The sequence below is a fragment of the Bombyx mori genome, chromosome 7 (assembly GCF_030269925.1).
Source record: "Bombyx mori chromosome 7, ASM3026992v2".
Lineage (NCBI taxonomy): Eukaryota > Metazoa > Arthropoda > Insecta > Lepidoptera > Bombycidae > Bombyx > Bombyx mori.
The window spans coordinates 745,142-760,090 of NC_085113.1; the positions used below are offsets into that span (position 1 = coordinate 745,142).

The window sequence follows — 14,949 nt, forward strand, 5'->3', positions numbered from 1 at the left end:
AACGGGTCAAATTCAGATAATCTCATATATTCATATATAACACCCTAAATAATAACCGGCTATCGTCAAGAATGTAAATTGCAGAAGAATTCATTTGGAGATTGAAAGTATAATTTAGATTTATTGATATCATATCAAATCAATACCATACTTTACAGTAAGACCAATTGAGTAACGGAAATTATTAAAATTGGTTTGACGTTATCAATTTTCTGAAATGTTTACTGAATCCCAAACAACTGTCTTCCTAACCGCAGATGAAAAGAACCGTTAAAAAGCAATTAAAGGCACAGCAAGAGCGCTCTGTACAGCGTAAATACAATTAAATTATCATAACTCAATTGTTTTAAGCCACTTTCGTTTCTATTTCTAACATCAAACGCGAAGTTATAAATATCGATACGATTAAATGCTCATATTTAGCGCATCACTAGAACAGAAAGGGCCGTTCTATTTACTGTCGACTGGGCATACTCAATGAAAATTGTACCTTATGACAAAAGTGACAAAGAACTACTGAAATTTTGCCAAATGATAATTTGGTTTGTTCTCAGGTACCATTTTGTGTTGCAATGAAACTAAGGATTTTCAAGTAAATTTATGTTTTATGGTTATTGTTTTAAGAGCTCACTGTATTTAATACGAAGTTAATAAGTTTTTGTTTTTTTTAGAGCTGAATCCTTGTGATTCTGATCGTTTATTTTCATTCTGTCTCACTCTTGACTGTTCGTATAGGGTTGCCAAGACATTTATGAAATATTTATTGACACAATAAGTGATGGGATGTGCTTCAGTTTTATTTCACAGCTAGTAGAACTGCCGTTAACTATATGTCGAGTGAAATTACATAAGATAGAGTGTATTCTTGGGGCTTACTACACATGAAAAATAGCAAAAAAGTTAATGCAAATTATATGATTGCGAAATAAAAAGCCGTGGTGCGTGTTTTTATCGGCTGGGTTTGGGACCATACGAAGATATTTTTCTGCTGCGAAGCAATCGTGGACTTATCGGGATATAGTCAGCATAATGCCATATAAGCGCCTTGTAAATTAACTCTGAATTAATTAAATTAAAGTCGCCGTGCCCTAAATGTCTATGGACTCCAGTAATCAGTTAACACCAGGCGGGCCTTGAGCTAGCCCATTCATCAAGACCATAAAAAAAACAAAATTTCCTTGCTATCTAGCTTCGGCCACATGTCTGTCATAAGTTGGCAGCAATGTTCCTAGTATTATAATGTTTGTCGCAAAAAATTGGGCCCAAATACACCAAAATAAATAAATATTGATTTTATGTAGTAGTATGACAGCCCTATTATAGAAGGATGTAAAAGCTTATACTGCTCTATTAAAGGTTCTGTCGATAAAATGTCGATTCATTTTATCGATATCGTTACGTTAATTGTCGGGTGACTCATTACTTCGTTCATTATACACACCCTTTTAATTTTTTTATGTTTCAATTTATGTATACATTATTGTAATGTTTATGTAGTTATGTACTCAGTTAAGTTGTTTGTTTAATTGTATTTTGGTTGCTTTTTAGTGCATAAATTTACTTTTAAATAACATGACAAACATATATAAGGAAGAGTATTTTAGGAGGAGTACCACTTATATTTTTTGCTTTATATAATTGCTAGTTGCTATTGTTTAATTTTTTATCTGTTGCTATTTGATCATGTAAATTCTAGTGTAGCTCTTAAAATAATAAAATGCGAATAAAAGAACTGAAAAAAAAGATCAAGTAAAAGAAACACCAGGAGTAGAAATAGAAATATCCCTGTCCTTAGCACATTGCAATGGACATACTACTGGAAATGTGTGGTCAGCCATATAACTCATGTCAACTCCCTATGCAGCATGACAAGTAGACATACCGCGCCGACCCTACATAATGTGGGATAAGGGAAAGAAGACGAGTTGATGATATAGTTAGAAGATGGAATATGAGTCATTTGACGAACCCAAATCGCGCTAATGACAATTTCAATAAAATCTGAAAAATATTTAGAGTATCTGGAACGTTCATCCACAGTGCGTTTCCAGAGATCTTTTCTGCCACGCACCATCCGGCTTTGGAATGAGCTCCCCTCCACGGTGTTTCCCGAGCGCTATGACATGTCCTGCTTCAAACGAGGCTTGTTGTACTTTTACGGTAGGCAGCGGCTTGGCTCTACCCTGGCATTGCTGAAGTCCATGGGCGACGGTAACCACTCACCATCAGGCGAGCCGGAAAACAAAAACTTGGGATTTTTATCAAATACCGCTACAAAGTTATGTGCATGTTCAAATAACAAAACAATAAACCAATAAAACATCAAACAAAAAATCAAACTAATATATTTTCGTTTTCAGCAATAATTTTTAAATTGTATCAAAATACGTTTGTGAGACTTTCATCTTTATAATTTGGGAGAAACAAAACAAACACGACATAATCCCTGTATAAATAAGGTTTAAATCAAATCGGATTTACGAACTAGAATGACATAATGGCCGTCGAAAATTTTCGAATGTCTTTTTTTGATACAGTTCATTAATAACTCAGCGACTACATTAAGTAAGATAGATATTTCGAATTGGTTATTTCGAAATAAGTATGGTTGAAATGGTATGGTGAAGTTTATTTTTTCGCTATTATTACCAATTCACGACCCACCAGGTGTTAAGTGGTTACCAGTGGTGCTTAGTGCGAATTTTTTAACGTTTTCGATAGCGTAAAATATTGCCTACGTTTGCCGCCAGGGGCGCTGTTCCAACTGCATACAAATTTGAGTGAACTTTTACGATATCGAGAACGTTAGCCATTCCAAATTCATCCGGGGAGGGGAGTTCATTCACGGGGAGATCACGGTGTTTTCCGAGCGCTATGACATGTCCTTCTTCAAACGAGGCTTGCGGCGGAGAGTACTTAATGGTAGGCAGCGACTTGGCTCTGCCCCTGGCAGATTGCCCATTGCTGCCGTCCATGAGCGACGGTGACCATTTACCATCAGGTGGGTCATATGCTCGTTTGCCTACAAAGGCAATAAAAACAAAAAAGCGTAACAAAACTCGCACTAAGCACACAGAGATCGTGAACGAATATACTCAATCAGATATTTTTTTTTTTTTTTTTTTATTGCTTTAGATGGATGGACGAGCTCACAGCCCACCTGATGTTAAGTGGTTACTGGAGCCCATAGACATCTACAACGTAAATGCGCCACCCACCTCGAGATATAAGTTCTAAGGTCTCAGTATAGTTACGACGGCTACCCCACCCTTCGAACCGAAACGCATTACTGCTTCACGGCGGAAATAGGCGGGGTGGTGGTACCTACCCGTGCGGACTCCCAAGAGGTCCTACCACCAGTGATAATAAGATACGTGTTAATTTAATAGACGCAGTGGAAGGAGTACACCTAAAGTAGAACTAGTAGGTTCCTGTCATTGGCAGAGCTGGAAGACACACACGTCTGCAGTACCGTTCTATTAAGCAATTAATGCACATTGAGTCTTTAAAGCTATTGAATAGACAAAACATATGTGTTCCATTTGAACTACGCTAAACTTTATTGAAGCTTTTCAGAACAGTAAAATTTGCCATACTAAGGAACTAAATGATTTTTTTTTGTTGAATATTCCACTTAAACTTCCACGCAAGCAAAAATTTAACACTTACATACATTTAGAAGATTCTGCTTATTGTGAAGTGAACTAAACTGAACCTGTACCTACAGTAATCAAAGTTACTACTGTGGTTAACTTTTTTTTATTCCGTCCTCTTTCCGGTTCTTTTAAGATCGTAATATAAATTCATTATGTTTTGTTAATAGTCATCGCGGTGGGCTCGTTTCAACCTATTGATAAATGATTTAATTATTATCATGATTGAGTTCGTCGGGGAATCTTTTACGATAATGGTTTGATCGAGGAAAATGCTATAATGATTCTTCAGAACACGTGGATAGTTTAGAAATTAATTGATATTATAGACGTATACGGCTGCTGCTATGTTAGTCTTTAAGCTGTGTATCACCATCATGCTTATCCTGCCCTAAAGCAGTCAAGCTCTCCTGCTTAAAGAACGGCCTTTTATTTTATTTTTTTGGTCATGAGGAAATCACCGGTCTCCCACCCTCAACTGGGGATGGCGGGCGGGGCATGTCGGAGTCGAACCGACTAAAACCTCCTGTTGCTCAACAACCAGCATCCAAACCTCGCATGAGACAAAATTCATGAAAAGCTAAAGGGGGGAGAGTGAAGCGTTTAGTGTGGAGCACATCTCTCCCATCACCCTCCCCCTCGGGACGCCGGACCGGCGGTCGTCGGCGCCACGACCACCAGCCCTCTCGGTCGGCAGGCTATCCGGAGCCCGCTTAGATGGCGCCGGTTAGAATGGGTAAAGAACGGCCTAGCCATTGTAAAATACAATTTCCCCGCGTTCATTTAGAAACACAGTCCACAGCTTACTAACATGAAGAGAGTGTCTTCCACCGAGTAAGAGTGTTTTTTATGGCTTAGGTGGGTCGAGCTCACGGCCCACATGGTGTTCAGTGTTTACCGGAGCCCATAGACATCTACAACGTAAAAACCTTGAGATATGAGTTCTAAGATCTACAGTATAACGGCTGCCCCCCCCTTCAAACCGAAACGCATTACTGTTTCACGGCAGAAATAGCAGAGCGGTTTGTTTGATAGACCAACGGATTGAATGTTAATATTCGAATCTTGGCTACGTGCTAGTTTTTTTTTTTTAAACAATTAATGCTCTTTATGCGCATGCATGCACTCGAAGCTGTTTCATCCATCAATGCCATGCGCTGCTTGATGCTTCGGCCAGTTTAGCCTAATGTTAACAAATATCTGAAAATATCACTAAAGATATTTTCCGGCATCTAGTTAAATAATAATTCCCCGCTGGTAGTGTTTGTGTACACAATGTTAATCACCACCCACCCCATTAGTGTCAGGCGCGGTGTTCATTTTTGACGTTAGCGATAAGGACATTATTATCCTTTGTATGACAGAAAGCGGAAGCTCTCAATTCGAACGTGTTTGAAAAAAAAAACAATTCATCATGGAGCTTTTTTGGAGATTTTTCTTTTATTAGATAGGCAGACGCGTTCGCAGCCCATGTGTTGTTAAAGGGTTACCATAGATCTGAAGCCGTATCGTGAATCTTACAAACTACTTTGAGGCATATAATAATAATAATAATAAACGTTAGGTATAAATTCACTGGAAATAAAACTATTAGTACTGATCTGATCGCTCATATGAAGATTACGCTTGGAAAAAATGCGACGTTAAAGCTATAAGGTGGGATTGTACATTTTTTTATTGCTTGGATAAGTGGTTACTGTTAAGTGGTTACTGGAGCCCATAGGCAACTACGACGTAAATGCGCCACTCACCTTGAGATACAAGTTCTAAGGTCTCAAGTATAGTTACAGCGGCTACCCCACCCTTCAAACCGAAACGCATTACTGCTTCACGGCAGAAATAGGCTGGGTGGTCGTACCTACCCGCGCGGACTCACAAGACGTCCTACCACCAGTATAATTACGCAAATTATAATTGGAGTTTGATTTTTATTACACGATGTTATTCCTTCACCGTGGAAGTCAATCGTGAACATTTGTTGAGTACGTATTTTATTAGAAAAATTGGTACCCGCCTGGGATTCGGACACCGGTGCATCGCTAGACACAAATGCACTGGACGTCTCATCCCTTAGACCACGACGACTTCGTATTGTGTATGTATTCGACCATTAAGAAACGGTTCTAAAATTAACAGAAAAAGTCAAAATACTGCAAACACGAATGCGAATAAATGTTTTTTTTTTTTTTTTGCAAAATGTAGATTCGACCGGTGGTTGCTCACGCCGAGAAATATGAATGTATCGATCCCCCACAGTCGCGTGCATCCCAAATGTCACTTGTAACCGGATAACGTAAACCATACTCTCTAAACATAGATGCATCCTAACCGAGAATCGCTTTAAAACGAATTGATTTCAAAGAATCGCATATAAACTGCTGGATTGTAACGCCTAAGGCTCTAAGATTTTAACAAATTAACAAAAAAAAAGAAGTGAAACTTCTTTTACAGTGTGTAGTGGTGTGGTTTTCTGCATTTCTCATCCTTAAATAAAATTTACATTACAATTACAAGAGTGTGATAGGGAATGCTGTGTATAAGAGAAACGACCTCGCTCGCTTTGTCCTTTCCATCTCCATGACCGAGTGGTTCGCGAGACGCCCTATCTATTATCTCACTCTTGCTCTTCCTAAATTGTATCTTTTCTCTCTAGCCGTCACGAATGTGTCTCGAGTTAAATTTTACTCTCAACGCGCCTAAAGAAGTTTCACTTCAAAACAACGTGCATTGATATTCATTCTATCATTTTTTGCATTACTTAATTTAAAGCAATGTACACCAGTCTATTTTTAATTACATTCATGACAGATGGTAGGTTTTCGGTAGGCAGCGGCTTAGCTCTGCTACTGGCATTGCTGAAGTCCATGGGCGACGGTAACCACCCACCATCAGGTGGGCCGTATGCTCGTCTGCCTACAAGGAAAATAAAAAAAAAAGATCTCGAGGATAGTAAATTCGTTATGGACCCAAGACAAAACTGCTCTGTAACAAAGTAGGATTATAATGACAGGCCCCAAACAATGGGGATAAGCAAACGTAAAGTAATTGCACTTATTCCTATGGGACAACCGCCGATCTAATAGTTTCGTTCACTTAATAAGTAACATGGCGTCGATTTCCATTAAGTGAAATAACAATTTTGAGACATTAAAAATACGTATATATTGAATAGCACTCATTAAACCAATCTAATGAGCCTCAATGAGTTTAATAGTGGTCATATTATTATTGTTATTGTGTGGTTTACATTATCCAACATTTCAAATCAATACAACAATAGATTTAAAGTTTAATGCTTCACTTATAACATACTAGTATATTTAGCTATTGAGAAGTATAACTAATAAAGTTGTATATATTTGCCAGGTTTCGAATTACAAGATTTTACAAAACAATAATTCTAATTTCAATGAAAGTTACATTACGGAGTAGTGATGTCAGTGACAAAACGCACTAACAATTTTAAATCTGTAAAACATATTTAAAAAAAAAAAAACGAATGAAAACCTGCACAAATCATAAACGTTAGGCGTTTAAGAGGTACCATCTACATTGTCTACTCTATGCGTGTAATGTAGTATCGTACAGTCGTAGGCAATAAGTGGAACCGCGCGGGAGACTACAAAAAAGAAACACACACTTAACCTACGCCTGACATAATTTGATGTGAATATGGACTGTTTTTTAAACTAACGTAGACGGGCATACCGGCCCATAGACATCAACGTTAATGGCGGTGGATTTAGACTAGCTTGAAGCTACAATCAAATGTTATTCTTCAATCGTGAAGTCGACTTCCAAGATAATAATAACACATTTGATACGAAATTGAACAAAGTTATACCGCTTTTTTTTTCTTCCAAGTCTTTTTTTATTGCCGCACTAGACAGACGAGCGTACGGCCTACCTGATGGTGAGTGGTTACCGTCACCCATGGACAATGCCAAGGGCATAGCCAAGCCGCTGCCTACAGTGAAGTACTCTAGAAAGTTCTCTGGAAACGCACTGTGGATGAACGCAGTGGTTCCAGGTAGTATGGATGAACTCTACTCCGGTGGCGGGCGGTGCGATGGTAAAAACGAGATGATGGGATCATCTCAAGCAAGGTCTCATATGTACAGGATGGGTGTCTTACTTATTAGACAACGAAAGTTTTTCCTGTATATACGTATTTAAGTACTAGCTTGTTGTCTTTCTGTTGTCCCATTAAGTTACAAAACAGCTTCTTTTGAAGAACAGAAAAAGCCATTTTTTTAATGTCAGTTAAAACGTAACCCTAAATTTTTTTCCCTACCTATTGGCTGATAGCCTAAGAGGCTATTCCAGCTTCCACTAGTCCTAGCAAGAGCAGTGCTTCGCAGAATCTACCACCGGATCGGAATCGCGACCCACTGAGAAGATCCGGCGAGAAACTTTAATTATAACGTTAATTATGTCAGTAGTGATCGATCAACACGAACAAAATTTAAATAGGTACATAATATATTTTCGAATACGGTACGACATATTTTAAAACGCCCGCCGCGTTTTTTTTTATCGCTCAATTTTTTGTGCGCCTTCGTTTAGGAAAATGTTTTGTGAGTGGTAATTGACTTCTCGTGCTGGATACAGGACACGTGGCCGGTGGATTGGAGCCGTGAAACGAGCGGGATTGGTTCGCTTACATTCATTTGAATGCAACAGTTAAAACCAAAATGAAAAAAAGTGAAAACATTATCTAAATTAACTGTAAAACAACGTCTTTATTTTTTTTTAAATTGATTATGTGGATATCGGAGACATTTCACTGTCTCGCTTACTCTTATCATAATAGTCAGACAGTTAATTGATTGTTTTTTAAATCTAGCTACCGACCCATCTCATTACGACAGTCACTCTATTTTTTTTTGGAACGAAGTTCCTTATGGGACAATGCGGAGGGGTACCGTCACCAGGAAATTAGTAATGCACACAGTGTACGACTTAACTTTGTAATAACGTACAAATTAGTAATGCACACAATTTACGACTTAAGTTTGTAATAAGGTTCAAAAAATAACATTTTTTTATTCATATTTATTCATTGATCACGATCGCAGAGCGTTCGTTTGGGCAATACACCAACTCTTATACAAACAACCGTGAATGAAGTGACCACAATTTGTTCGCACGTTACCGAATGACCGTGGGTTGTTGCGAAACCTCCAGTGTTATTTTCTTTATACCTCGAATAGAACTTAAAATTAATATTTTTATAATAAGGAACTTGGTTGCTATCCGGTGTCAAGTCACTCAAAGACAACTTCAATATCAAAAGCACAGCGAGGTTACCGTACTTCTGTTCGTTCCAAAGCTAAATAGTATTTCATCCCTTACAAATGCTCTTTAATAAGGCACTGCACGCTTTGTGAGACGTTCCAAGTACAGTTACAAAAGCTTCTTAGAGCACTCTCCGGTACCTTAGATAGGACCCAAAACTCTCCGCAACCCCTAATTCTCCAATCCGCTTTAAGTATTTGGATCTCCAATGATATGAGTGGCTCGTCTCTACCCAGTGCCAAAAATAGAAAGATAAATCAGTATTACACCTGAGGTAGTAAAGTATTTGTTTCTTTAATTATTATTTTTAAATCTCATTAACAAATTTTACTATTCGTCACGACACACTTGTATCGCTTTCATTATATTGGCCTAAAAAAACCGGCCAAAATTGTTTAGTAAAAAAATCGCTCGCACTATGGCCATACCCAAGTATCATAAAAGCGATGACGGTTGAGTGGCAGAAAATTAATTTATAACTTTATTTTAGGGTCTTTAAATCGTAATGGACGTCGGAGGTTATAAAAAATACTGATGCGTTATTAAGACCTGAATGCTAAATTTAATTAAATAAATGTTTATTTATATTAATTAATTAAGTAAATTAGGGTTTTATAAAGTTAATTTGAATTATTCATTTTATAATGGCGTCGTGTGATACCAATAAAACCCGCAGCTCGCTGAGTTTCTCGCCGGAAGCTCTCAGCGGGTCGCGACTCCGAAAAAAAAAACAATAAAACCGACTATATAATATATGATAATATATAAAAAATTCTGTTAATTATTATTTGTTGATCATTATGATGTCGAAAGTGTGCACGGGTTTGTACCTGATCTGTCGCGAAGCAAAAATTGATTTCGCTTTTGATGCTAGGAAGAATTCACGGCGTATTTTGAGGTAGACGGTGGCATTCCAGTTGTTAAAAGTTACTTTATACCACAAATAAAAAATAAAAACATGAAAATCCTTTCTTCAAAAATATATTTAGTCTCACACATTACGATGTTGACACGATTATTGGTGATACAAAAAAAAATCGTGTGGTATAAAAGAAATGTCCCAGTCCATAATGGCATAGTTTTAATTAGTGACGCCATATGTGACGGCTCACGTCGCGGGGGACGGGACCGCCACCTTGGCGATAGTATAATTATCTCGGAACGTTAAACGATTGCGTGCCTGTTATAGACTGTAGCGATTTCTATCTTTTAATTATCGTATTTTAATCTGAGAATTAAAATTTCGAAATTGGAGCATTGAACACACAACATACAGTGCTTAGCACAAAATGTTCACAAAATGTTTAACGGCCGTCTGGTGTAGTGGTAAGTGACATGGTCACTACACAAGGGGGTCGCGGGTTCGAATCCCGCCAAGGGAAGATATTTGTATGATAAATATAAATGTCTTTTCCAGGGTTATGGATGTACATTAAATATTAAATACATATATGTACGTGTATAATAAAAATCTTACATTTATTTCCGTTATCTGGTACCTGTAACACAAGTTCTTTACGAACTTAGCACGGGACCAGTTAACCTGGCGTGATTGTTATTAAATCTTATTTATTTATTATTTATGTATTTATTTCACACATTTGGCAATATTTCATTTGTCATCTTATATCCAACGTGGATGGTAGAAAAAGAGAGGAATTTTTCTTTTAGGACAGCAACTGCTATTTGTTTCGATCTGCCGACCAGAGACTCTCTCTTTCTCTTGCCTACGTTTTTTCAACTATTTTATTTTGGTGACGTATTTTCACTTTGTAGATGAAGACGAATACAGCTGTTAGCCACGCAGTAATTGGAAGCATTTGAAATTTTTCTACATAAAAGTGGCGGGACACAACCCGCTTATCGTGGCCGCCTCTAATTATATCCCCGCTTTATAATACAAAGCCGCCGTCGCCCTAAGCGCGTGTAATCGAATCCTGCCGATTCACTCTCAGTGCTTTTAGGAACCGGTCTCCGTTCTCGTCGAATGCAATGAAAAGTCCGACGCGCAACCTAGTCCAAAGACACGAGACTGAGTTTCTCGCCGGATCTTCTCAATAAATCCGGATTCCGATCCGGGGGTAGATTTAGTGATTCATTGCTCTTGCTAGGGCTAATGTTACCAAGGTTGAGCCTCGTGAGCTACCAAAGCCGTGCCTAGTTGGAATAGTCCCTTTAGACTACCAAAGATTAGATAGGGTTTCTTAATAATTCTCTTCTTCTTTGTCTCACATTATCCCGCGAATCTCACCTTAAACAGCGAATTTTTCTATTTCATTCTCATCTATCAGGCGTCATTTCAACACTCACTCCTGTTTCTCTCGTATCGTCATTCACACACTCCATCCATGTCATGTCCCCCTCTACCTTGCACTACAATTTCCATACATCTCCTAGTCACTAATAAATAAGTTTATAAAACTTTCGAAGTTTCTAATAATATTTATAGTTCTCATGGTCATTAGCGAATATTTTTCAAAACTTGAGTACATTACACGTTAGTACAACACCCGGTGTTCCGCAACGGGTATTGTACCAATATTATGCACATTTGGCAAAAATTTCATTGGACTAATTAACCCACATATAACTTTTATTTGTAGGTAAAAGACAATACCCTTAAAGGGCTTTTCAGTTCAATATTTAACGGCGGTCTCATGTATACTGCACTATTATTAAGCAGTCAATATTTGATGTATCTGTGCAAGTAAATGTTTTGTACCCGCTGCCGCTCGTGACTTGAGCGCGAGCAATAAATGAAAAATGGCTTTGGAAGGCACGTTACTGTGGATCGCTTAATTTGTCCCGCTGTTCGGGGAACAAGGGGGCGCTCAGACCGTAAAGTGATTTGTTCACTTCAAATAACTCACTATTAGAAGATATTTATTTATACGCGTTAAAAGCTAACGATTTGAATGTTTTCGATGTACATTTTAGATAAGAGGATATTTAGAATTATAGTTTATTTATTAATAATAGCTATTAATGATGCGGGTTATATGACTGCGATATTGTTCGGCATCTGTGAGTACTACTTTTCCATTCGTCCATTGTAGCAGTTTACTGACCGACATTGCTAATGAACTGCTTGATTTGTATCTCAACAGTCAATAGCCGGTTGTATCAACGTGTGCTGGCTGGTAGCTTGCCTTCCCGCCAGAAAAAGAACACACATTACATTTTAATGTAAAATGCAACTGACCGCCCAAAACACATCATTACGGATCCTCCCGATCCATTAACGGTGCTTTTAGGTACCACAAGCACCGGTCACCGTCCTCGCCGAACCCGTCGCTTGCGACGAAGGGCTCGCCGAGCGAATTAACCCATAAACACAGCCCACTGAGTTTCTCGCCGGATCTTCTCAGTGGATCGCGTTTCCGATCCGGTGGTAAATTCTGCAAACCACTGCTCTTGCTAGGGTCAGTGTTAGCATCACTCCGGTTTGGGCCCCGTGAGCTCACCTACTAGTTAAAGTTACGCTGAAATAGCCTCTCAAGGTTATCAGCTTAGGTAGGAAAAAAAAAGCAACTGACCTGAGTTTCGGTAACATTTAAAAGTTTCGCCATGTCAGCTCTCTCGCCTGAAGACAAATACTTCTTCACTTCAAACAGCTTCTCCAATTCGAAGATCTGTCGTCCGGTGAAGGTCGTGCGAGCTTTCTTACGTCTCCCGACTTGATCTTCGCCCTCCTCGCTGGTGAGCGAGCCCTCACCTCCGAGGGGAGAACGCACATCATCAGTTGACTTCTTCCTTTTTATCAGCTTTGATGAATCTGTAAGCGATTATAAAATCATATAACATAAGTTAGTAGATCTTGAATTGATTAGTATGAATTAATCGCGATGACGTATTGGTCTATGTATTCTATTTTAACTTTGAATTTCTGTATTTCAATCAATGTGATTAGAAGGTTTGAGAGTTTAGTATGCGTAAAGGCGGCACCCGGTTCTGTTCATAAATTTGTTTCACGTAAAACGTAAACTATACAAAACATCTCGATTCCGGAGAAAGAAAATAAACCCGAAACTGAATTGATTGCTCTGACGGCCTCGCGGCCTCCCTGTCCATCTCGACACATGAGGTATAAATCTAAATAGCCTAATTGGGCGACAAGAATAGTACTTAGTGCAACCGACCAAGTATCTTTGTCGTATTAAAAGAACTAGTGGACGTCCAATGGTCGAAATTCGATCATAATAATAATTAATTTAAATTATAAGTTTTAACATTATTGTGGTACGACTATACTTCTATAATCACAGATTTCGCCAAGACTACACTATAGACAAATAATAGTGATGACAAACGATACTAATCTATTCTCAATTTGACCACATACTTTAAGCAATAAATAAAAGAGTACAAATGCGTGTGTATGTGTCAAATACATGGCAGTGTTTGAAATGTTTTCTTAATTGATGTAATGTATTACTTATGCATAATTTTAAAAATATATTAGCATTCTGTACTCCTTCTCTGTATTCTCTATAAGTATGGGGAGTTTCATACTCCTCCGTTCATACGGTTATTATCTAAAAAAAAGGTTAGTGAATCTATTAGCAACATTCGAAATTTTATTGTGAGATTTTCAATTACCCACAAACCCTCCACCGTTATCTGCTTTTGAACAATCTAGCGCGGTGGTTTTCAAACCTGCGCAAAATGTACAACAGTAGGTATTGTTTATATTTATTACAAAACCAAAATGTTTTTTTCAGCAAATTTTACTAACTCATAAAGTTGTTCTCTCTCTCTCTCAATTGTCTCTAGAAATCTTAATAATGAAAGAATGACGGCTGTCCCGTCCTTCAAATCGCAGAGATAGACAGGATGGTGGTATCCACTCGCTCTGACTTACAATACTACCACTTGTAAATACGTTTAACTTATATTTCCTCCCTATAACTACATATATAGATTAGAAGGAGACTAAATTATCATAAGTAGCGTATTATCTAATGATAAAACAAAATATGTAATAAATCCTCCTGTCTGAGCCACATTCTTCATATTGTCTGAAGGACGTGACCATCTCCTCTCATTATCCTTGTCTCTGTCTGGATAATGTTTCGCCATCTTCATCTGTTCTCGGCGGTGTGTATGGCCTCGTAGACTGTATCCAGAGTGGTGTGGATTTCTTCAGACCAGCGCATTAGATTGGATAAATATTGCTTTATATAATCTAAACATATATTTTTAATTATAGTTACCATAAAAAAATTTGTACCTAACTCCATGTTTTTCTGTTATTTTAAATCTGCATAATTTAGTAAGTTTCCTTTTTTCATTGCCCTTGTAGGCAGCGTAGAGCGTACCGGACCACCTGATGGTTAGCAACTACATTCGTTCATGGACATCAACAGACCCAGGAGCACAGCAAAGCCGCTGCCCCAATGGGTTATTTCAATTATAATGTACACAGATACGTTATTAATGCCATTCAATTAACTAAAACTATCTTATTAACAAATTATTACTAATACCTACCATTATTTAAATTACAAGAGTCAATAATTCAACACAGTTTCGAACTTAGTAGTCATTAACGCCCCATTCAATCAAGGGCCCCTGTTAGAGCCCCCGTGGGATTGTTTCACAATTTGAGAAGCATCGACCATCTAAATCAGTGATTATCAAACTTATTTCTTTTACCGCCCCCTTTGAAAATCAATTATTTTTCAGCGCCCCCCATTTTTTATACACCCCTAAAACTTTAAAACCACAATTTCATTAATTTAATTAACAAATGTTGTATTAATTGTAGTAAATGTAGTACCACGTAGTACATAATTATGTATTTGTAGATGCTATTATTGTTTCTTCATATTATTATATGTCCATACATCGCTACAGAGCGTGTATTTATAAATTTTCAAAGTAAAAATGAATTCTTCTCATCAATATGTTTGTTTAAATTCAGAATTACCAAAATAAATTGCTAGTTCACTGTACTATTACTATGCTAATTTATTAGAACGAAACTATTTTTGTTGAA

At 37.7% G+C, this 14,949-nt stretch overlaps 1 protein-coding gene across 3 annotated transcripts in view; it reads right to left on the reverse strand.

Moving 5' to 3' along the window:
• Positions 1-14,949, reverse strand: part of LOC101746933 (homeobox protein ceh-24) — a 110,406-nt gene that overhangs the window by 53,716 nt on the left and 41,741 nt on the right. For all 3 annotated transcript variants that reach the window (XM_038011980.2, XM_012697585.4, XM_062669310.1), the window contains exon 3: positions 12,488-12,726. In XM_038011980.2, the coding sequence (XP_037867908.1) occupies positions 12,488-12,726 (239 nt within the window). The remainder of the gene's footprint in view (positions 1-12,487; positions 12,727-14,949) is intronic.